General features: G+C 30.4%; 3 protein-coding genes across 4 annotated transcripts; all 3 read left to right on the plus strand.

The window, feature by feature from the left end:
- The first annotated feature begins 8,600 nt into the window (after positions 1–8,600).
- Positions 8,601–11,211, plus strand: LOC114162300 (bifunctional protein FolD 2). The gene is made up of 5 exons (XM_028046141.1): positions 8,601–8,807; positions 8,923–9,106; positions 9,229–9,386; positions 10,088–10,300; positions 10,773–11,211. Exons 1-5 carry the CDS (start codon positions 8,715–8,717, stop codon positions 11,007–11,009), a joined length of 885 nt encoding a protein of 294 aa, XP_027901942.1. The 5' UTR covers positions 8,601–8,714; the 3' UTR covers positions 11,010–11,211.
- Positions 11,212–13,788: 2,577 nt separating this feature from the next.
- Positions 13,789–17,652, plus strand: LOC114174550 (protein LOW PSII ACCUMULATION 1, chloroplastic). Of its 2 annotated transcripts, none has more exons than XR_003602690.1 (9): positions 13,789–14,064; positions 14,180–14,283; positions 14,694–14,829; positions 15,189–15,420; positions 15,600–15,757; positions 16,528–16,716; positions 16,821–16,917; positions 17,100–17,196; positions 17,336–17,530. XR_003602690.1 is itself a non-coding variant. In XM_028059388.1 (9 exons), the coding sequence occupies exons 1-9, from the start codon at positions 13,843–13,845 to the stop codon at positions 17,408–17,410; spliced, it is 1,314 nt and encodes a 437-aa protein (XP_027915189.1). In that variant the 5' UTR covers positions 13,794–13,842; the 3' UTR covers positions 17,411–17,652. The 2 variants fall into 2 exon arrangements, 1 of the variants encoding a protein (XP_027915189.1); XM_028059388.1 differs by having other exon boundaries at positions 13,794–14,064; positions 16,817–16,917; positions 17,336–17,652.
- A 2,789-nt stretch (positions 17,653–20,441) lies between these two features.
- On the plus strand, positions 20,442–21,168 carry LOC114175035 (rapid alkalinization factor-like). Its single transcript, XM_028059794.1, has one exon. It carries the CDS (start codon positions 20,587–20,589, stop codon positions 20,929–20,931), a length of 345 nt encoding a protein of 114 aa, XP_027915595.1. The 5' UTR covers positions 20,442–20,586; the 3' UTR covers positions 20,932–21,168.
- The last annotated feature ends 368 nt before the right edge of the window (positions 21,169–21,536 follow it).

The following is a 21,536-nucleotide window of genomic DNA, read 5'->3' on the forward strand; positions in this document are numbered from 1 at the left end:
TTTTCATATATATTTTTTGTCTTTGTCTTTTAGATGCAAAATCTAAATTAAGTCTTAATTCATTTTAATAGTTTTTTTTTCAATTTTTATTGAAATTATAAAATGTGGTCTTTCAGTTTCTTTTTGTCTTAATGTAATCTTTATTATATTTAAAAAAACAATGCGATTTTTTTAAAATTAATGTTAATATTGTTATGAGATTTTTTCTTCTAAATATAATATTTATTTTCATTAAAAGAAAACATTGTGATCCATTCAATTAGATTGATAGTAATAATATTTGGAGGATGACGTCATAATGTACATAATCTATAATATTAGAGTCTTGATTCGCGAGAGTCATCTTAAAAATTTACAATGCTACATTTTCATATTCATTTAAGGGGCTGCATTAAGTTTTTCTAGCCAAAATGAAAATTATATTGATAAAAAAAATTAAGAGATCACATCATATAAAATTAAAATAAACATGTTACTAAAAATTTTAATTTTTTTTCCAATTTTATTTTATTAGACAAAATTTATTCTAACACTGACTTCAAGTTCTTTTTAAGTCAAGTTAAATTCACCCAACTTAATTTTTCTAATAAAAATCTAAATCTAATAAACAAATAACTTTTTCTTATCTATCTATACACAAACATGATAAATCCATGAAAGTAGTTATATTATCAGCATCTTAAAAGTAATATAGACATTAAGAGAAAACAATTTCAATTAATATAAATGGAGAGTTCTTTTTATAAATATCAATTTGATAAATCTTCATAAACTTTGACCCAAAAATAACGTTAATTAAAATTAAATAAAAAATTATTTATATTAATATTTGTAAACTACTAATAATAAATTGTTTTTTAAATACTTCTATTATATTTACTTATAATTAAAAAATTCAATTTAAATAAAAAATTTCACTAAATTTAAATTGTCATGTATAACAATTTAACTTTAAAGTATTTAATTGTTATAAAGATTTTAAGATTTTCTACCAACATATAATGTTAGAGAGAAAACAATTATAATTAAACTTATTTAAAATATAATTAAGTAAAAAACGTAAAATTACGAACTTCTTAAAGTTTATTGAAATTTCTTAATATTAAAATAAAACTGGGTATATTTCTTAAAAATGTTTTTAGGATGCGAAGACTAAAAATATTATTGCAAAGAATATAGGAAATTATTTAAAAGGTTTGGTAAAAAAATTCTATTGGAGAAGTCCTTGAAAAAAATTAATTGAAACTATCAAAATCTTTATTAAAAATAAATAAATATCTAATTGTTTTTATCAAAATTATAAAATAATTATCAAAATATCAACATCTAAAAATTGTAAAACAAAAAATCTTAATTTAGTAGCATTGATTTTCTTAGTCTTAAAAAGAATCATCCTAATTCAACATTGCCAGACTTATTTATGTAATTTAAAAACCTTGATTGATTACCATGCAACTTTGTTTTTTTTGAAGAAAATCTTTCGAAATCCTAATCCAAATTTATGTTTTATGAAAAGATTGTCATTAGATTATAATATCAATGGAATAATTTCATATTAAATTATATTTTGTAAACATTGATTTTATATTTAGTTATATGACTCAAAAATTAATTTATATTAAATTATAAAACAAAAACGAAGTGAATACATCCTATCATATAGACCCATTTCAAACTTTCCAGTGAGCAAGAACAGACAAACCACAAGCGCAGGAATGAGCAGTACACCCTACAAAACATTACTTACCACAAAAATTTGCATTGCGCTTCTGTCTGAACCTTCTGCACAGGAAAAACAACCATTAGAATAAAGCAAGAAATGCTGTAGAATTTTACCACCAACTTCGATCAAACTGTGATGAAATTGTGCAGCTGAATATATTTTTTTTCTCTCTGCAAGAAATCCCATTCTGCAGCTGAATATTTTTTTCTCTCTGGTGTCTGGTGTCTGGTGTATGATGGACGTGTTTTAGGTGGTGTCCTAGTGAAACCTGGAAATGTACCTGTTTAGCATGTTAATCACCACTCATTTCAATGTGCTTTTGATCAATGGGGAGAAAAAAGTTGTCCGAAGATGATACTTATACCACAGTAAAAGTAAGGATACGAGAAATGGAGAAATGGAGGAAACCTGCTGCAGAAGATTTGCAGAGCGACAAGGTAGGGCTTTTCAGTCCTCTTTATTTTGCATCTTGTTGTACATGTGTTCATCGTGTGAATCACCAAAAGGTGATGCGTCACGGACCTGGGATCTCCTTCAGCTTTTCTTGGCCGATTTAAATAAAGGCCTGCAAAAGTATTTCAAAGTAAATACAAACCGAAAATCAAAGGACATGTTTATTGGACCAATAGTCAGAAAAGGAAACTCTCGTGATCAGAAAGTGTAGCAACTCGCAATAGCTTATGGGGAAAAACAAAAATGGAAACTATAAATCTCCAAATTTATATTTAACAATTTTGCAGAGGTCTATTGAATATTAAAAACACAACACGAATTTAGAAAAGGAAATTGCATTTGGTAGGCATTGACCTCAGTAAGCTATTTGGGATAACTTAAGAAAACAAGTTTCAACTTGAATGAAAACGGTTTAACCTTACTTCCTCGACCACTATAGAAACCACTGCCTAATAGTGCTAATTTTATACTAACGAATGAATACTATATCTTAATATAATTAATCCTTCATCCCTCTATTTAATTAAGAAATTGGAAAGAAAATTCTGGTCCAAAATTCAAGGAAGTGGACTAACCTGCGTAAATGACTAAGGAATCCCATCTTATGCATCCTCTTCAACAAGGACACGAGTGATTCACAAAAACTGCAACTCCTCGTCATTGATAACATACACAATGTATACATTTGGATTTATTTTCTGCCTCTTTCTAAAGTAGATTTTGAAGAGAGAAAAAAAAATCATTTCCCCACAAATAAGGTGAAATAAACATGCACATAAGAACACTTACCTTCTATGACAGAAACCTCAGAACTTTCCTGTGTGAAACCACAGTCCTTATGTCTAAGATCTTGTGGTCAAAAGGAGACATTGATCGAGTCCAATAACCCTTTGCAACCTTCTCCCACTGGCTATGCGGGCACATCCCAGCTACAAGAGAGACATTCCTGAACAGGACATATAGAAATGTCTTCAATCAATGACACTAATTACTTTTCCAATTCAACTTCAATAGAGGACAAGTAGTTATAAAGCAAAGAGATAGTCCTTGCATAACCAAATGCACAATGCATAAAATGAATGATTGTCATCATCTTCACTCGGTAATACAATAACTACATTCAATCCCACAAATGAAATAAGTATTCGTCAACTAAGTACACGATAAAATGATCAAAAATTAGAGACAGAATATTTCAAAACATCTAACTACCAGACATTTGGATAAATCATAAGGACCAGATTACAGTATATAACATCAAATCAGCAATATACAAACAACAATACTATCAACCACTGCACTCAAGAACCAATTCATACAGAATATTGGTATCGATTTTTATGTTGGGAGAAAATAATTTTTCATTTCATCCACTACAGTTTGTGGACATTATTGTAACCTCCAGAGTTCACAGATTATTATGATACAAGAAAGCTTAACCATGAAAAATAATTATGTAGAACGTGCTTTACAGCAGTGTTGGAAAGGGAAACATAGAATGGACATTTTTTGCCTGTAGCAGTTCCAAAGACGACTTCAACAATTTAATCAAATTTAGGGATCTTACAGCCAAAACATGTCGAAATGAAGACAAAAAAGAAAAAAGAAAAAAAGTGCAACCAAACTCTCCCGAAAGAAAAGGAACAACCACATAATTGAAGGCATAAAATGAAATTAATGAAGGAGAAAAAAGATAAATGCTTACATAAGGAATCGTTCATCTGCGAATACCATAACTGCAGAAACCCAAATACAGAGCAAGCTAAAATTCCAAACAGAATGCTGAATGTGAGAAACCGCCATTGCCATGTCCAGCTTGAACCGTCTACGTACGATCTGCGTATTATAGCTTTTCTGTGTAAATATTGCAATGTTAAACTATTCACGCAAAAAAAAATAAAAAAATAAAACTAGCACTAACACTTACGATTTTCAACTGAATCATTGTAAAAAAGAAAAAGTTACAAGCTCATTTCAATATCTTAATAATAAAAGTTATTTGGATATATTATGAAATAATCTGCTTTTTTAAAAATATTTAATTTTATTATAATAAACGAACATAAATTAATTAGTTTCTATTTTTTAATTTCTAAAAATTAATCCATAGACTACTTAATATTATTTAATTAAAGAAATAAATATAAATGAGAAGATAAAGGTAAAAGTATTGTCACTTTTACAATATTAGTATTATTAGTTAATTACAAATCTTTTCATACACACAAAGAAAAAACATTTCTTCTTTAACATAATCATTCTTATACAAATTTAAAAAATTCCACAGGTTATATTGAATTTATCGAGATATATAGAAGTTAATGTTGAATATTTTGTTATAAAATTAGTCTTTCCTTCTAAAATATTTACTTAATGATTCTGAAGAAATATAAATTATTTTTTAGTTCGTAATTTCTAAAATAATAATCCTTATATTATTTAACAATATTTAACTAAAGTAAGGAAAACTGATTTGAGAAGATAAAATAAAGACAAGAATATAGTTTCTTGCAGTATTTTCTATAAAAAAAAAATCGCTTCATAATCATCTTTGAGAAACCCCTTTTGTTTAATTTTTTATAACAATATATTATTTTGAATATTTTATCATGAGATTATTTTTTTATCAAGGAACATTGACGAAATTTTCTTAATCCTCAATTGGAGAGTAGTTCCGATATATTCAATAATCCTTGTACATAATGTTCAAAAAATATTATCCATTATATATATATATATATATATATATATATATATATATATATATATATATATATATATATATAAATAAATAATTTTAATGGTAAAAAACCTTAATGCAACAGTCAAATTTGAAAGCAAATTAGCTAATAAAAATTCTGTGTTCTACTTTATCCGATGACAAGTTATCACCTTTTTTTTTTCAACTCCTCCTTCCTCTTTTGTTCTTGTATTGGGCCACATTCATAAGTGGTTTCTCAACATTTTTCTACAAATCATCTAAATAATTCATGCTCTTTTGTTTTCACTTATATAAAAAGTGACATGTCCATGCTCATTCATGTTATTCACCAGTGACCATTTTTCCTCTACTTTTTTGGCATCTTAGTCGTTGTTTTCAACATATCATTCATGCGGTATACTTTAGTTCCTAGATCATAAGATGGGTCTCTTTTCCACTACAATTCTCTGATAAAATAAAATATTTTTTGTGAGAAAAAAAAAATCACAAATTATATGATATATGATTGCTTAAATGAAGTATGGAATGTATATATAGGCATGTATAAAATTAAAAAAAAGGACACGTATGAATACAATTTTAAAAAACAAGTATGAAAAGACAAAATAATGAGAATAACTGCATAAGAATATTATACAGTAACCCTTCTTCCTTTTTTCAAAAGTTACGAAAAAAAGTCGCGAATTAAACGAAGGAATAAGGGCCACCCAGAAAATGCTGGAATGGTCTCTATCATGAAAAGGACAAAAGAGTAAGCAATTACAAAGATAATATACACCATAAAGATAAAATGAAAATAGTTCAAATTTTGTTTACTAATTACAACCTTATAGAACATGCATTTAAATTTTAAAAAAGAAAAATAACTTTAAATTATTTAATTGAAAAAGTTAAGAGAAAAAGTCTCTAAGTTAAATGATATACTTTTTACTATATTGACATTTGGAATAGAAGAGATTTGAATAGAAGTTTAATCAATATTTACAATTTATTAGTTAAAGTTAACATTTTACATAAATTCAATAAAAAATATATAATTTTAGACACATGTTAAGATAAAAATTTAATTAAAAAGTTAGATATATTTTTTGTCTTCAAATTATTTTTAAAACTTGAAAGAGTTAGACATTGGAAACTATTACAACAATTATATGATGGATAATAATATAATATAATATAACACCTAATAGTTCTGAAAGAGTGTTTTTTACATTAATTCTATAATGTGTAATAACAAAATAGATATATAATTTAATTTAAAGATTAAAATACAATTTGAAAACTAAAAGCTTACTTAACTCTTGATTAAATCATTTTTCTTTTATCTTTTCTTTGAACACATCACTGTTCGAAAAGAAAAATATAGAAAAAATGAAAATTTAAGCATTTAATAGAATTATTTTTTAGTAAAATTTGAATTAAAAAAATGTTGAAGAAAATAGTGTAATTAAATATAAGATGTGACACAATTATCTTATCCATAGCCCATCTGTCATCCAACAGAAGGAATCTTGCGGCCCACATGAACAGAAAAAGTGGCCCATGCTGGCTACCATTTCCTCTATATAACTCTCCATTGCTCCACCCTCTAAGTTCTACTACAAAGGGTTACCTTAGTTAATCATCACCCACCATGAAACCTCACGTTTCTGGTGAAACTTCTCTGGCCAAGGACTCCGCCAGATCCGTCGTCGGAGAGAAGCTCCACCAGCTTTCTAAGGCCATCTCCACCGATGCCTCCAATCGGAGTAGGCTTCTCAAGTGCAATCAAAGGTTCACCCTTCAACCAGAAGACCCCATAAGAACCCTAATGTTCTTGGCCTCTTGGAGTCACACATAGACTTTCCACAAAATTTAATAACAAATATATATATCACTGTGCCAAAATTCATTCATCTTTTACATAACTCAATATATATATACATGCAGGGAGTGGCATAAAAGTCTTACAAGTTTTCTTGGCATGATATATATATATACACAACAGATATATATATATATATATATATATATATATATATATATATATATATATATATATATATATATATATATATATATGACAGCAACTTAAGGACAAAAACACTGCATATATGTATGGATGCTGCATATCTGTGTACACACAGAAGGAAAAGATCTGTATTTTTTATATGTATGTATGTATGCGGCTAGATCATCGGAGCTGTAAAATTTGTGTGTTATATATAATCAGATCTCTTTTTTATGTGTGTGTTTATGATTCAGTTTGTGCAGTGTCTGAAACACTTGCAGCTGCTTCATTCCTTTCTGCCATATTGGAAAATTGTGATTATGGGTGATGACAGCTTTCGATATATTCCTGAATTCATCTGAAGAATATTATGGAACAATTTTTAGTATAAAGATTAGGTCGGGTATTCGATCTTATCTTTTATAAATGTTTTTTTTTTATTCTTTCAGATTTTTTTGGTACTGTCAGAAAAATGTATATATAACTATATAATATAAATCCTCCTCTCTTTTATATTTTAAAAATTTATATTAATGTTCTTTTTCTAAGCTAAAATAGTATGTGCTAAATCATCGATTATACATAATTAAACGAATAAAATATGGTTTTGCTTACTCTAATAATCATTAATTCGCTTTTAATTTCTTACAAAATAATATTCATATTTTTTCTTACAACATTAAAATGTATTCAATTTACTACCCGTTTTATGAAATATGTTAAACTCCTTCAAATAAGCGGCTTATATTTTATAATTGGAGAAGACAAGTATTATGTATTTGTTAATGTATTCAAATTTAAAGAATACATTGTATATGAATATGAATATGATGAAAATGTTGAATTATCAATTTATCATCCAACTTTTCAAAGTATTTATTTAATTTTGTGAACTTCTTAAAATTTCCTAATTTTTAAATATTGAAAATTTATCATAAAAATTAAAAATAAAAAAAAGCGGATCAGTCCGCGGGCCAAGTGATGTGCGAGTCAAGTCAATAATTGCAATTCACATGAATTGTGTGGAGGGAACGAACCAGCCCGCGATGTGCGACCTTATACAGACCGGATCTAAACGAATCTGAATAGCCCGCATTGCCACCCTACTTATGAGCCTATCAATATCTTAGAATATTAAAAAAAAATAACTACCATGAGCAACTTATTTCTTATTTACAATATTTTAAAGGGAAAAAATATATTTTACCTAAACTAAAATTTGTTGACTGTAACAATTTTTTTGGCGGTAGTATTTTTTATTTGTAGACCTATTTTATTTAACAGTTAATTAATATTTATCATTATTCTTATAACTTTATAATAATATCCTGGATACATTATATGCATGTCTTACAATTTAATAATAACACATTTGGTATTTTCTTTAACAACCATCTAAGGATATGTATAGAGTTATATTGTTATATAAATTGGAAAGACTTATGTAATTAAGATTTAATTTTAAACAAGTACATGGAGTCTCAAATAACTAATTAACTCTAAGAATATATATAATTAATTTTAATCTTTTACAGTGCATTTAAGTGTAAACGAAAAAAAGAAAGTTGAACTGTTACAAGACATGAAATTAAGTATTATGTTTTTCATAAAACACATAAAATTATGTTTATTTATAAATAATTATAAATTAAGGAATTTATATATATGACTAATATTTTTTTTAATAATATTAATACATTTTACACGTGTATGTGCCGGTGTGATAACATTGCACGAAAGGACAAGTCGAGGTGCTTCAGGTTTAGACAACTTCCCAAGTGATAAGAGTGATAGCAGACACATTTCTCTCATCCTCCACCGATCAAATGGCCACCGTAATCGACGGCAAGGCCGTGGCGCAAACCATCCGATCTGAAATCGCCGATGAGGTGCGCCTCCTCTCTCAAAAATACGGCAAGGTAAGCCCTTATTTTCGTTTCACCAAAACTGGATATTACAAACAAGAATCGTGATTTTTTTTCCAGCATGTAAATATTCGCGATTGTGTGTGTGTGTGTGTGTGAAATGTTGCAGGTTCCAGGATTAGCAGTGGTGATAGTAGGGCACAGGAAGGATTCACAAAGCTATGTTGGAATGAAGAGAAAGGCGTGCGCTGAATTGGGAATCAAATCCTTCGATGTGGACCTTCCAGAGCAAATATCCCAAGCTGAGCTAATAAAGCAAGTTCATGAGTTGAATGCTAACACTGATGTACATGGTTAGTGTAAACCCATACATTTTTCATTTCATGCATGTGTTATTTTAGAGATCGATTATACTTTCTTGTTTTGAGCTTCTTTTTTTTTGTTGTTGTGAGCGTTTGTTTGCTTATGTCTGCAGGTATTTTGGTTCAGCTTCCGTTGCCTAAGCACATAAATGAAGAGAAAGTTCTGTCTGAAATTAGCCTTGAGAAGGATGTGGATGGTTTTCATCCTTTGAACATTGGCAAGCTTGCAATGAAAGGCAGAGACCCCCTCTTCCTTCCATGCACTCCCAAGGCAAAATGCTCTTCAGTCTAAAACGCTTTAGATTACACTCCATTATTATGTCAACAGTTGAATGAATTTCGCATGCCTTTTTTCTTTCTTTTTAATGTAGTTTTCTTCTTCTTACGAATCATTAAGAAAGACGATTTTGGAGCTTGGCTGCTTAGATTAGAAGAGGGAAAAATACTACTATTATAGCAAAATAACATTTTATTTAAAAACAACAAACTAACTTGCCAGTCACTAATGTCTTCCTCTATTTTTTATTTATTTTTTCATTTTGGTATACCTTCTATCTACTGAAATTTATTGGTGTTTTGGGATTATTTCTTTTCAAATTTGTTTCCTGGATCATAATTTCTGCATGCGAAGTAGCTTTATCTACTGCTGTTTGATATGACGATTCTATCAATTGTTGTTCTAGAGAGGTGATAAACTTGGGCCGAAGAGTGATGTATGTAAGATAATATTTGAACTCCATTAATCTTTAGAACAACAGTATTGGATCTATTCTTCATCATTCCCATTTTACAAGGCTTCTTACACATGTTAGCAAACTCTGATCCTCACTACACTAAACCTGTAGGAGGGTTACTCTATTTTTATTTTTATTTTTTTGTTTTGATTTAAATCTTACTGATTAAGATTGTTTACTGACAAGTTATCTTTCAAAAAGTCTCTCAAAATCTCATTTACATTTTTTGTTTGTACAGGCATGTCTTGAACTATTACATCGAAGTGGTGTAACAATAAAGGGAAAACAGGCAGTTGTGGTTGGCAGAAGCAACATAGTTGGATTACCAGCTTCATTGCTGCTTTTGAAAGCAGATGCTACAGTTACTACTGTACATTCACACACGAGTCAACCAGAAAATATCATACGTGAAGCAGATATTGTTATTGCAGCAGCTGGACAGCCAAAGATGGTAGTTATCAAAATATATTTTCCTTTATTTACATCGCTATCCTATGTTCTTATGCAATAGTTTTGGAATGTGGAGTTTCAAATTCTAACCCTTGGAACGTGGATTTCTTATTCTAAAATGCCGTGGATAAAAATAGCTATCAAACTAATTATATAGCTTACTTTAAGTTTTTCTTGTGCAGCCCCTTGTCATTAGCACTCATCCGGATCTGTTAGATGTGCATTGACTTTCAAATGCATCTGACAACTGGTGCTGGTTAATGGCATTTTTGAAACTTAAGTTGATCTTTCTATCATGCCATTGTATCATTGGTATAAACTATGTTTGCACAAAGAGTACCACAAAAGTTTTTGTAAATTTTTGTGCTTCTTCAAGTTATTACTGCCAATCTTTTGATTTTTTTTTTGAAATCCCATGTATTAGTTACTGTCACCAGTCTTCTTCCTAATGGAGGGTTTGCTAATGTTATTAGATCAAGGGAAGTTGGATCAAACCTGGAGCGGCAGTCATAGATGTTGGCACAAATGCTGTTGATGACCCAACAAGGAAGTCTGGTTACAGGCTTGTTGGAGATGTAGATTTTGAGGAAGCATCTAAAACTGCAGGCTATATTACTCCTGTTCCTGGTGGTGTAGGTCCAATGACGGTAACAATGTTGTTGAAGAATACTTTGGAGGGAGCTAAGCGCTACATTGAGCAAAATAGTTGATCTTTTCTGACTTTGAATAAGGTACTTCGTCTTGGTTGAAATTTCTTTTGGAATCGGTTTTATTCAGAGTGTGGTATAAGGTTAATAAATGTATTGTTGTATTTTGTAAAATCACAAGGATCGGTTTTCAAAATGGAAAAGTAGGATTGGTTCAAGCAAAACTATATATTTGCCTTTTCAATATCTTCCGTTTCCGTTCTTACCTTGCCCCTCTGGCTTATAACCCCGACACTCCTCACTTTGAACAATTTCTCAGAAGAAGCATTCTTGATGTGGGTAATGTTTTAGTTTCTTGAGTACAATTATTATTGAGAACGATTCCCACACAGCCATTAAGTCAATCAGTAATGATTGCCATATTCATAACTCTTGTTACCATCTGGTAAGGACCATCTCTGGGTTACTTAACTCGTGCTCATCCTTTGCTTGCTATCGCATATGATACTTCTAATGATTCACGGAGCAAAGTTTTGTACCTCTCCGTATATTCTTGGTCTTCATCTATATATGATGCTGCTTGCACTGTTTTTAGGCGGTAGTAGTTGTTTATGTTTTGCTTATTTTAGGCGATTTTCAAATCTTTTAAAATACAATCTTATCAATCAATTGCTCAACAATGTTGAGTACTACTACTATTAACTGTAACACTGTATTAACCACCATTCACCTATGACATGGTTAACCACTTGCAGTGGCAGAGATAACCAGGTTGGATTAATCTGCAAAGCCATTAGATACATACAGCTCATACTTTATAGCTTAATAATTTTGCATTGTCTGGTTAGTTTCTTATCATTCCCTAATTTACCCACCCACCTTCACAAGCTTGGATAGAACATAGAGATCTAACATGTCATTCAAATTCTCTTTTCATTGTGATAGAGTTAACGACTTTGGATTAATCTGCAAAGCCGTTACATATGTACAAGCTGCAAAAGAAAATAGAGGATGGAAGATTTCCAAGTGTACCTTATACCATAGTTTATGGCTTAATAATTTTGCTTTGTCTGGTTAATTTCTTATCATTCCCTGATTGACCCACCCACCTTCTCAAACTTGGGTAGAACATAGAGATCTAATTGTCAACATGTCATTCAACTTCTCTTCTTCATTGTAATAGACTGAGCTCCGGAAAATGTGTTTGAAAACTTGTTTACCAGTCAAAAAATCACATTCTGAATGTGAAAACATAAAATCAAACTATTAATGTCTGTTTGAGGTGAAAAACGTTGTTTCAATACATTTGACATAAAAAAATGCTGTTCCAGTCTTTCACAATCTGTCGTTTCTTACCATTATTTCTTAAGAACCAAGCTTCCAACTGCACAAAAAAGTGGACAAACTGTCATAAGTTTGTGGATTTACTAAATCTAATTTCTCATTTGAACATTGGCATCTGTCTTTAAGATAGCGACGTGCTATCTGAAATTGGGACCATTAGTAATCATGGATTACATGAAATACTACATCCTTATTTATCCACAAGAAAACAATTTGTATCTCTGTATGTAATCAAGCAATAGCAATTGTACCTTAAACGCTATTTGCATATCACATCAGTTCATCTACTATTTTTGTTTCAGATGCTCTATGAATGTGTCTAAAAGGACACAAGTCTGGTTTTGTTGTACTAATATAATATAGTACAGTAATCAACTTGGAAATTACTTGGTACAAGCATATTTTTGTTATACTGCATCACATCTACACAGTATCGATTGAATTTATCAATTATGTTATGTCATTTAGTAAGAAAAAATAAGCTTACATTTTTTCAGGTTATTTTAAATAATATTCCTATGTTTTTTAACTTTAGAAAAACAGGTTTTTCTTAATGTTTTAATAAAATAACAATCTCACCCATCTAGTTTCTCAATGATATTTATCTCTGTTATATATTTAATAAAATAAGATTTATATTCTTTATATTTTAATAAAGTGGTAGTCACTCTCCTTATTTTATTTGAAAAAATATATATTAACTAAAATATACCGCGATATGACATTAATTTCGTTTCTAATTTATCGGTTGACATTCTTCTATTATTTTTAACCTTTTTAAAATTTTCGATCAAATAATGTCTTCTTTATTTAGAAGTAAAATAATTGATAAATTAAAAAAAAAGTTAAAAAATTTATTAGAGAATTAAAGATCAAATGTAAAAATAAGCATAATATCTTCAATTAACAACATGAGATGTCTTGTACTTAGATAACATAAATATTTTTAGTCTTGATTAAATAAAAACATTTATAAAGACACAGTTAAAAATATATAAATTTGCGATATATTTGAAAGTTAATTAAACCTTGCTTTTATTATATATTGTATTAAAAGACGACCTTCATCATTTAGCTTCCATCGACGAACTTTTGACAGGAATATAATTTAAGAACGAAAAAAAAAGTAAAATATATTTTTAGTTTTTAAAATTATATCCGAAATTTGAATTTATTTCTTTTTTGATATATTTTAATTTCAAATTTCTAATAAGTCTAAAAAAGATAACGTTACTATATTAAAAATGATATTTTTTTTTTAAAATTTAAAACTAAAATATATACAAATTTAAATACGAATTTTAATTATATATTTAAGTTTAAAATTTGTATTTAAATTTTAGAGAGTTTAATGTTCAAATTTGGGAGGAAAGGATCGCAGTTAACGTGAAATGGAACGACGTCGTTCAAATCAAAGTAAGGAAGCTCCTTGCCATAAGATCCTCACCGTCCGTTTCTAGAATTGGACAAAACTGAAGGTTCAGGTTGTGGCATGTTTGGATAACACGTTAATAGCAGTAACACATAAGAAAACTAGATATGAAACTCGTCAATGGCTGTGGTTGCAGTGCAGCAATTCCTGTGCTTCGCAGAATCAAATTGGAGGAATATAGCAAGGCCATGCATTCCCTCTCACACTACGATTCTTCTACGTTCACGCAAAAAAATTCAATTTTCTCTGATTTCATGCTCTTCATCACAGACCCCAGAAGTTGGTACTCAAACCGCCGAATCCTGCGTCAATTTGGGTCTCGAGCTCTTCTCCAAAGGACGGGTATTATTATTGTCTTCAATTTTTTCTTCCACTCTCCTTATTCTTCTGTGGCAGAACAGTGTAGTTTAAGCGGGCCCTTAAAAGCTCTATGCTTTTTCTTGATGGATTTTTTCAGGTTAAAGATGCTTTAACCCAGTTTGAAACTGCACTTTCCTTGAACCCTAATCCAGTGGAGGCCCAAGCTGCCTTCTACAACAAAGCTTGTTGTCATGCATACAGGTATAGTATTTTTTTATTTATTTTTAGAATGAATCATACTTAGTGATTTCAACGATTTAATAGAATTTTTTAGTGATTCTTTAAGGCAGTAGTAGTTCCTATTCAATCAGATTGAATCCACTACTTGAGTCATGGAACTTGTATGTTGTGAAATGGTAAGGCATGTATCTACTTGTCATCACTATATGCCTTTGGCTAATCGTGGGGAGTTCCTAGGCTTTTAGCAACGAGACGACTAAGCTAGTGGGCATCTCTAAAGTTGTTGAATTTCTTCTACTCCTTGCATTTTCTTTAAGTAATAAACCATATGAAAAAAACAAGCAATTTAAACAGGGTATTGATTAGCTAATACTTCTATTTTTATGTTTACATTATAATCTAGATGTTGTTTGGTTATTATTTTCTTGAAGGGGAGAGGGAAAGAAAGCAGCTGATTGTCTCCGCACTGCTTTGAGGGAATACAACCTGAAATTTGGTACCATACTCAATGATCCCGACTTGGCCTCCTTCAGAGTTTTGCCTGAATTCAAGGAACTACAAGAAGAGGTTTCTATTCTGATATTGTATTCTTTATTATAGCTGTTAATGATCGAGTTTCCTAGAAGTTTAAGGCGTTAAATGAAGGTTCATGAATGGCTTAATATATGTCCCTAATGGGGTGTCTCTGAAGATTATTTTATTCTGTAAAACCATTGATAAAATGTACTCTTTGTCTCTTATGTTTCCTCCCCTTGCCTCTATTGCTACAGACAGCTTGAAATAAGAAAGGATATCATTCATATGATAGTCAGGGGGGAAAATCATTTGAAAGGAACTTGTGTTCCTCATTGTAATCCTGTGTAATTGAATGTTAAATATTTTAATTTTTTAACATGATTTCTGGTACTGCTTTGCCACGCAACCAGGCTAGGCTTGGTGGGGAGGATATTGGCTACAGTTTTCGGCGAGATCTAAAACTTATTAGTGAAGTTCAAGCACCATTTCGTGGGGTTAGGAGATTCTTTTATGTAGCACTGTCAGCAGCTGCAGGAATATCATTGTTTTTTACTGTGCCCAGGCTAATTCGTGCAATTAATGGTGGTGATGGTGCTCCTGATCTCTTGGCAACTTCTGGGAATGCTGCCATTAATATTGGAGGTGAATAGTGATATTTTTAACTTGCTAAAAACAATTCTGGATCAATTTATATTTACTAATTTAGTGCGTTACTCTCTCTCTCTTTGTGATTTTTTTTCTTTCAAGATAATTGTGGGGTGTGATGATACCTTTTGCATTGCTTCATTAAATGACTAAGCACCGGAATCAGCAATGTGCAGGTATTGTTGTTCTTGTGGCATTGTTCTTTTGGGACAATAAAAAAGAGGAGGAACAACTCGCACAAATATCTCGAGATGAGACACTATCAAGGTTGCCTTTGCGGCTTTCAACTAATCGAGTAGTTGAACTTGTGCAGCTACGGGATACAGTTAGACCAGTTAGTATCCTTGTTCTTTTTACATCTTCTCTCTCTCTCTCTCTCTCTCTCTCTAGTGTCTACCACATATTGGACTTTTTCCTTTTGCTTTAATATTTAAACGTTTGTTTTTTGTCTCTTTTTGTCCTGTTTTTTCTTTTTCATTTCTAGGAGGAGGGGGTTCTTGCAGTGACTGAAATATTTCCTCTGTATTAGGTTGCATAGAAATAGTGGGGGAAGGATGCTTCAAATATGTCCATCTTCAACACTAACAAAAAAATTAAAATTTTTCTATATACATACATACATACATACATACATAGATACACACAAGATAATTAATTTTGAACTTATTAACGTGTTGAAATTATCACAATCATGCTGCATATAAAGTGATTATTACCTTATGTATTATAATGTTAAGTCATTTCAAACTAAAAGAAAGTCATACACACTCATGGGACATTTATGAGGGCGGGAGGAAGAGCTTTACCAAATTTCTGAGTTTTATAATATGGTTTGAAAATTTTCTCACAATGTAGAGGATATGTCTTTTAAGGAAAATTTTTTACAATATAATGAATGAAAAAACTAAAACTTTTAATAAATGTTTCATTACCTCACTACTACATAACTTTTCAAAAAGTAATTTGACTGGCTCAGATCTCAACTCGTGAGTTATATTGCACTGTAGCTTTTTGACATTTTCTTGTTGCATGGATTCATTTCAGTTGGTTTAGACTAGAACTAATCATGAATCTTCTATGCTCTAACTAAAGCTTTGGTTTTAGGTTATATTAGCAGGAAAAAAGGAAACAGTGTCTCAGGCTATGCAAAGAGCTGAGAGATTTCGCACGGAGCTCCTTAAACGTGGTGTTCTGTTAGTTCCTGTTATCTGGGGAGAAGGTCGGGAAACAAAAGTTGAGAAAAAAGGATTTGGTCTGCAGCCAAAAGCTGCTGAAGCTCTTCCATCTATTGGGGTAAGACTTGATATAACCATGTACTTTCATCCATATCTTGCTATTCATCCAAAGTTTTTTTTCTTTGATGAGATGATACTAATCCATAAAACTTTGCTAGGAAGATTTTGAGAAGCGAGCACAGTCCATAACTGCAAAATCGAAATTGAAATCTGAAATTAGGTTCAAGGCTGAGGTTGTGTCTCCTGCAGAATGGGAACGGTAATATGCTCTGATTTGTTGTCTATCAGCTATCATTGTAATATATTTTTTCATTAAATGAGGGGAGGAAATTAGCCTCAACATAGATGTCAAAGGGTGGATGGATTGATGTCAACTCAATATAGGAAGGTGGAGAGAGAGAAAGAGAAGATTTGCTAATAGTTGTATTCTAACTTAACTAGGTGGATAAGAGATCAGCAGAAATCTGAAGGAGTTTCACTTGGTGAAGATGTGTACATAATACTGCGGTTAGATGGAAGAGTTCGAAGATCAGGGAAAGTAAGTTTCATTTCAGAGTAAACTTGTAATGTTTTTCTCCACATTATTGTGGAATTTGATTTATTAGTTTGCTGGCTCTCATGAAAAACTGATCATGGTTAGACTTGACTCATACTAATGAGTGCTAATGCATTTACAGGGTATGCCTGATTGGCAGCAAATAGTGAAGGAGCTACCACTAATGGAAGCATTTTTAAGCAAGCTGGAAAGATGAGAATTTAGAGGGTGCAAATTTGTATTATTCTTTTTCCCATCTCATGTGTCACCATAATCGAGATATATCACCGTCGTTTGGTAATGTTCCACAGCAACATTTTTCTTCACCATTGAACTAAATATTGTACATCCATTCCTCCACGATCACTACAGACAATTGCAAAGTAAATGTTATGAAGGAATATTAATATTGATACAATATTTTGGCGACAATTCAATCTAGTAGTTTATTCGAGTGAAGTCGTGTAATTTTAGACTACACAGAATACAGATTGACTATTTTATAATCATGCTGTTTGAAAATAACACTATCAGCTCTCAAGTTTTTCATTTTATCTGTATTAAGTAATAGTCTTAAAATAATCCAATAGTTTGTAAAACTATTTGGGGGCTTAAGGACTAGGAGTATTACATAACCATACAATCTCTCAAACCTTTTTGATGTTTGATGCAAGAGTAATGAAATGCATAAAAGTGGATAGAGTAGGGTTAAGTTTTTGTAAGATGTGGGTGCTGGTGAGTGACATGACATTGCGACAAGAGTTGACATATGTTGTTATCCTAACATATTCTGCCTAGGGCGAATCTTTAGATGTCAATACTTTTCAACTAATGAACTAAGAAAAAGTTTCAATTCAACACTCCATTTTAGGGTGAATAGGTATGTAGATTAGAGAGGGTAAAATATGTAACAATTAATGTGATGAGAAAAATAAAAGAGAGAGAGAGAGAGAGAGAGAGAAAAGAGAGAAATATAAGAAATAAAATAGTGCAAAGAACATACAAGAGAAAGTGAATACTTAATTATAATTATCCTTCAACTAGTAAAATAAAAAGTCATTAAAAATGAATTTGGATTTAATGTTAGATTTATTGTGTTGTTCTGTTGCGTCTTTGAAACACTTTGATAGTTACTGATTTCAAAATTTTAAAATATATTAAAAATATTTTTAAAATACTAATATAATGTATTTTTATAATATATTTTTATTGTTCAGTGGAGGATAATATAAAAAAATACAATAATAAAAAATTTGGACTTGTAAAAATGAATATAAAATAATACAATAATAAAAAATTTGGACTTGTAAAAATAATTTAAATTCACTGTTGGATTTATTGGGTAATGATAAAAATGACTTAATTGTGTCCGTAAAAAAAAATGGTCATATCTACCTAGGGTAGTATTAAAAAATTCTATTTCATCAGGATATTGGATCATTGATCAGGTTAATTCATTTATATTAAACAAATAATATATATATATATATATATAAAATTAAGAAAATTAATAAAATATAAATTATAATCGAGTCAATCACTAGTTTTCAATTGATTTGCTTCGACGTGGAGTTTTAGAGCTACTCTTTTATATTAGTTCTAACAAAAATATGAAAGTGAGAATTTTGTACTATTTTCTTTATACCCTCTTATTTATTTTTAAATAAGCTTTCAGAAAATTTGTTCGAAAATGTATGGGCTGGTCTAATTTTTTATTTATTTATTATTTTTTTATCGGCAAGTGAACGGCGTCATATTTTGATCATGACATAAAAGTTTTTCAGAATTAAATTATTGATGAGTGACTAGCTAATATAAAATAATTTGTTTTCAGATTGTGGTGAGTTAATGTGTTTAAAGAAGAAAACACATTCTAATAATTGGTACACGTTAATAAAAGTGTTATGTTACATAATAACAAAAACATCATCTTTTGTACAATTCAATTTTTTCATCGTAAAGCAGAACATCTGAGCTATAATTTTTACAAAATTAAGTAATCTGACAAAACACAGACAATTTAAGGACTTATGCTATCAAAAATCATTATTGGCATGTTTTATAAAGTAGTTAATTACTATAAAAGTTAACAAAACTATCATCCATAATATAAAATTATTTTACAAGACTTATTTAAACGGGTAAACTTCCAGAATTTACTCGTTTTGTTCGTAAAACTGAAACCCAAGATTTTATTTAAGGAGAATCATTTTTTTATTACTTAAAGTAACTTGTGCTGATGTGCATATATGTATCAATTTTTTTTATAAATAGTTTTTAAATTTTCCAGAAATTTTTAAAAGCAAATATTCTTGAAAAAAAAAATTAATGGCTATAACATGAAATGGCAACTGTGGAATATTGGAGGTAATGCTACTATATATTTTGTCTGTTAGGATAAGCACGATTGCTTGCTTTCATGAGAAGCTGTTTTTTAATGTGAATTAGCGAAAGAAATTTGGCAGGTAAAATGACTTATAGTGGCCTATCGTGAGCAACATTATTTCAAACCCAACATCAATTTTTAAGGCCTCAGACTCCACAAAATATTGAATTAACCATATGCGTAAACCATACATCTTAGGCCCAACATTAGACATTTCAAAGTTAATTAGTTAATGCTTTGAATCTAAACCTAGTAGCATCCATGCCCCTTCATTCTTAATATCATTTTCTTGGTAGGTTTTGAATGGTTTATTCATCGTGTACCCAACTTTTTCTTCTTAGCAATTGAAACAAATTTGAACTTCGAGATCACTAGAAAATGATATTATTAGTAAGTGCTAGGTTATTATTATTATTATTATTATTATTATTATTATTATTATTATTATTATTAGGGTCAAATATGTTTGTATCCTTAAAATTGAAATTTATTCGCATTTTAAACTTTGATATACTTTTTTTTCCAAATTTAAAAAAGGAATGAATATAGTCCTTTTTAATCTAACACTGTTAAATTTTTTTACACGTTAAATGGTGTGTTAAATGGTACTCCAGTCTGACATTTGAGTTAAAATGTATCAAACGGTATAAACAATTCAAACACCAATATAAAACTGAAAACACCATTGACATGACAAAAATGTACCGTTTGAATTAAAAGAACTATATTTATTTATTTTTAAAGTTTGAGAATTATAATTTACATGTCCAGGATTAAAAATATATTTAATCATTATTATATGATATTCTAACATTAAATTATTTCTAATGTCATGAAAAGAAAAAGTGACATTTAACAGTTCCCTGTTATAAAACTGAAATCCTTCTGATACAAGTTTACCGTTCCTACTCTCCTAGTAAAGCTTCTATAAAAGGAGAGAATAGAATGAATGGAAGACTTAGAACTCTAGAGAAGAATAAGAACACCATCTTCTTCACCTCAAAACAATGTCAAGTGCTTCTTTTCTCTTGGCCATGTTGTTGGTGGCTATGTCCATTATTCCCTCCATAGTAGGGGCAATAGGTGAGCAGCGTGTAAGGTGGGTGCCTAAGACAACAGCACCTTGCCAAGGCTCCATAGAAGAGTGCATGGAAGAGGGTGAGTTTGGAATGGACTCAGAGTCCCACCGGCGCATTCTAGCTACTTCACAGTATATAAGCTACAAGGCGCTGCAACGTAACACTGTGCCATGTTCTAGAAGGGGTGCTTCCTACTACAACTGCAAGCCAGGTGCAGAAGCTAATCCTTACACCCGTGGCTGCCCCACCATCACCCGTTGCCGAAATTCTTAGATCAATTACAACTTTCTGCATGTTTGAGTTCATGTTCTTCACACTCAACAATGTTTGCAAAAGGGTTGGAACTGTATTAGAATAACTGTCACAACAATTTGAATGAACAGCAACTCAAACATGCACTTGCTATGTTTTACTCTGAATTCTGTATTAGTCTCTGTTTCTGTAATTTTCTGTAAATTAATCTTCACTGGTGTGGCTACTGTTAATATAGTTGTGTGTGTGTTTTTTTTCTGCTTACTCCACCTCAAACATGACTTTCCACCGTAGAAGGTGCAAAGGGTGCTAGAAACATGTTTATTATATACAATGTTTGGATTCATAGTTAAACATAGAGTATGAGGTTTTTAAGCAATAAAAAAGTCGCCTATTCAGACAGTGATGTGTTTTAAATACAGATTTGCAGATCTCAAAACCTTTATTTTTATATCAAATGAACATAAACAGCTAGGTAACTATCGGGAACTGTAAGTAAACAGTAGTCAGAGCAAATAAATTTGTTTGTGTCAACTTTGCCGATCAATAAGAATTTTCAGCATTACTCTAATTTGCTTCATGAGACTGAGATTTGAGTAAAAGTTCTCAGAGCACTATTACAGCAA

Source organism: Vigna unguiculata, chromosome 1 (genome assembly GCF_004118075.2).
Source record: "Vigna unguiculata cultivar IT97K-499-35 chromosome 1, ASM411807v1, whole genome shotgun sequence".
NCBI lineage: Eukaryota > Viridiplantae > Streptophyta > Magnoliopsida > Fabales > Fabaceae > Vigna > Vigna unguiculata.

Bases quoted from the DNA above. Each gene is read 5' to 3' on its own strand.
- LOC114162300 (XM_028046141.1), top strand. From the start codon at position 8,715: ATGGCCACCGTAATCGACGGCAAGGCCGTGGCGCAAACCATCCGATCT. The intron at 8,808-8,922 runs GTAAGCCCTTAT...GAAATGTTGCAG, and splicing joins TCTCTCAAAAATACGGCAAG to GTTCCAGGATTAGCAGTGGT. The intron at 10,301-10,772 runs GTAGTTATCAAA...TAATGTTATTAG, and splicing joins CAGCTGGACAGCCAAAGATG to ATCAAGGGAAGTTGGATCAA.
- LOC114174550 (XM_028059388.1), top strand. From the start codon at position 13,843: ATGGCTGTGGTTGCAGTGCAGCAATTCCTGTGCTTCGCAGAATCAAAT. The intron at 14,284-14,693 runs GTATAGTATTTT...ATTTTCTTGAAG, and splicing joins GCTTGTTGTCATGCATACAG to GGGAGAGGGAAAGAAAGCAG. The intron at 16,918-17,099 runs GTAATATGCTCT...TAACTTAACTAG, and splicing joins TCTCCTGCAGAATGGGAACG to GTGGATAAGAGATCAGCAGA.
- LOC114175035 (XM_028059794.1), top strand. From the start codon at position 20,587: ATGTCAAGTGCTTCTTTTCTCTTGGCCATGTTGTTGGTGGCTATGTCC.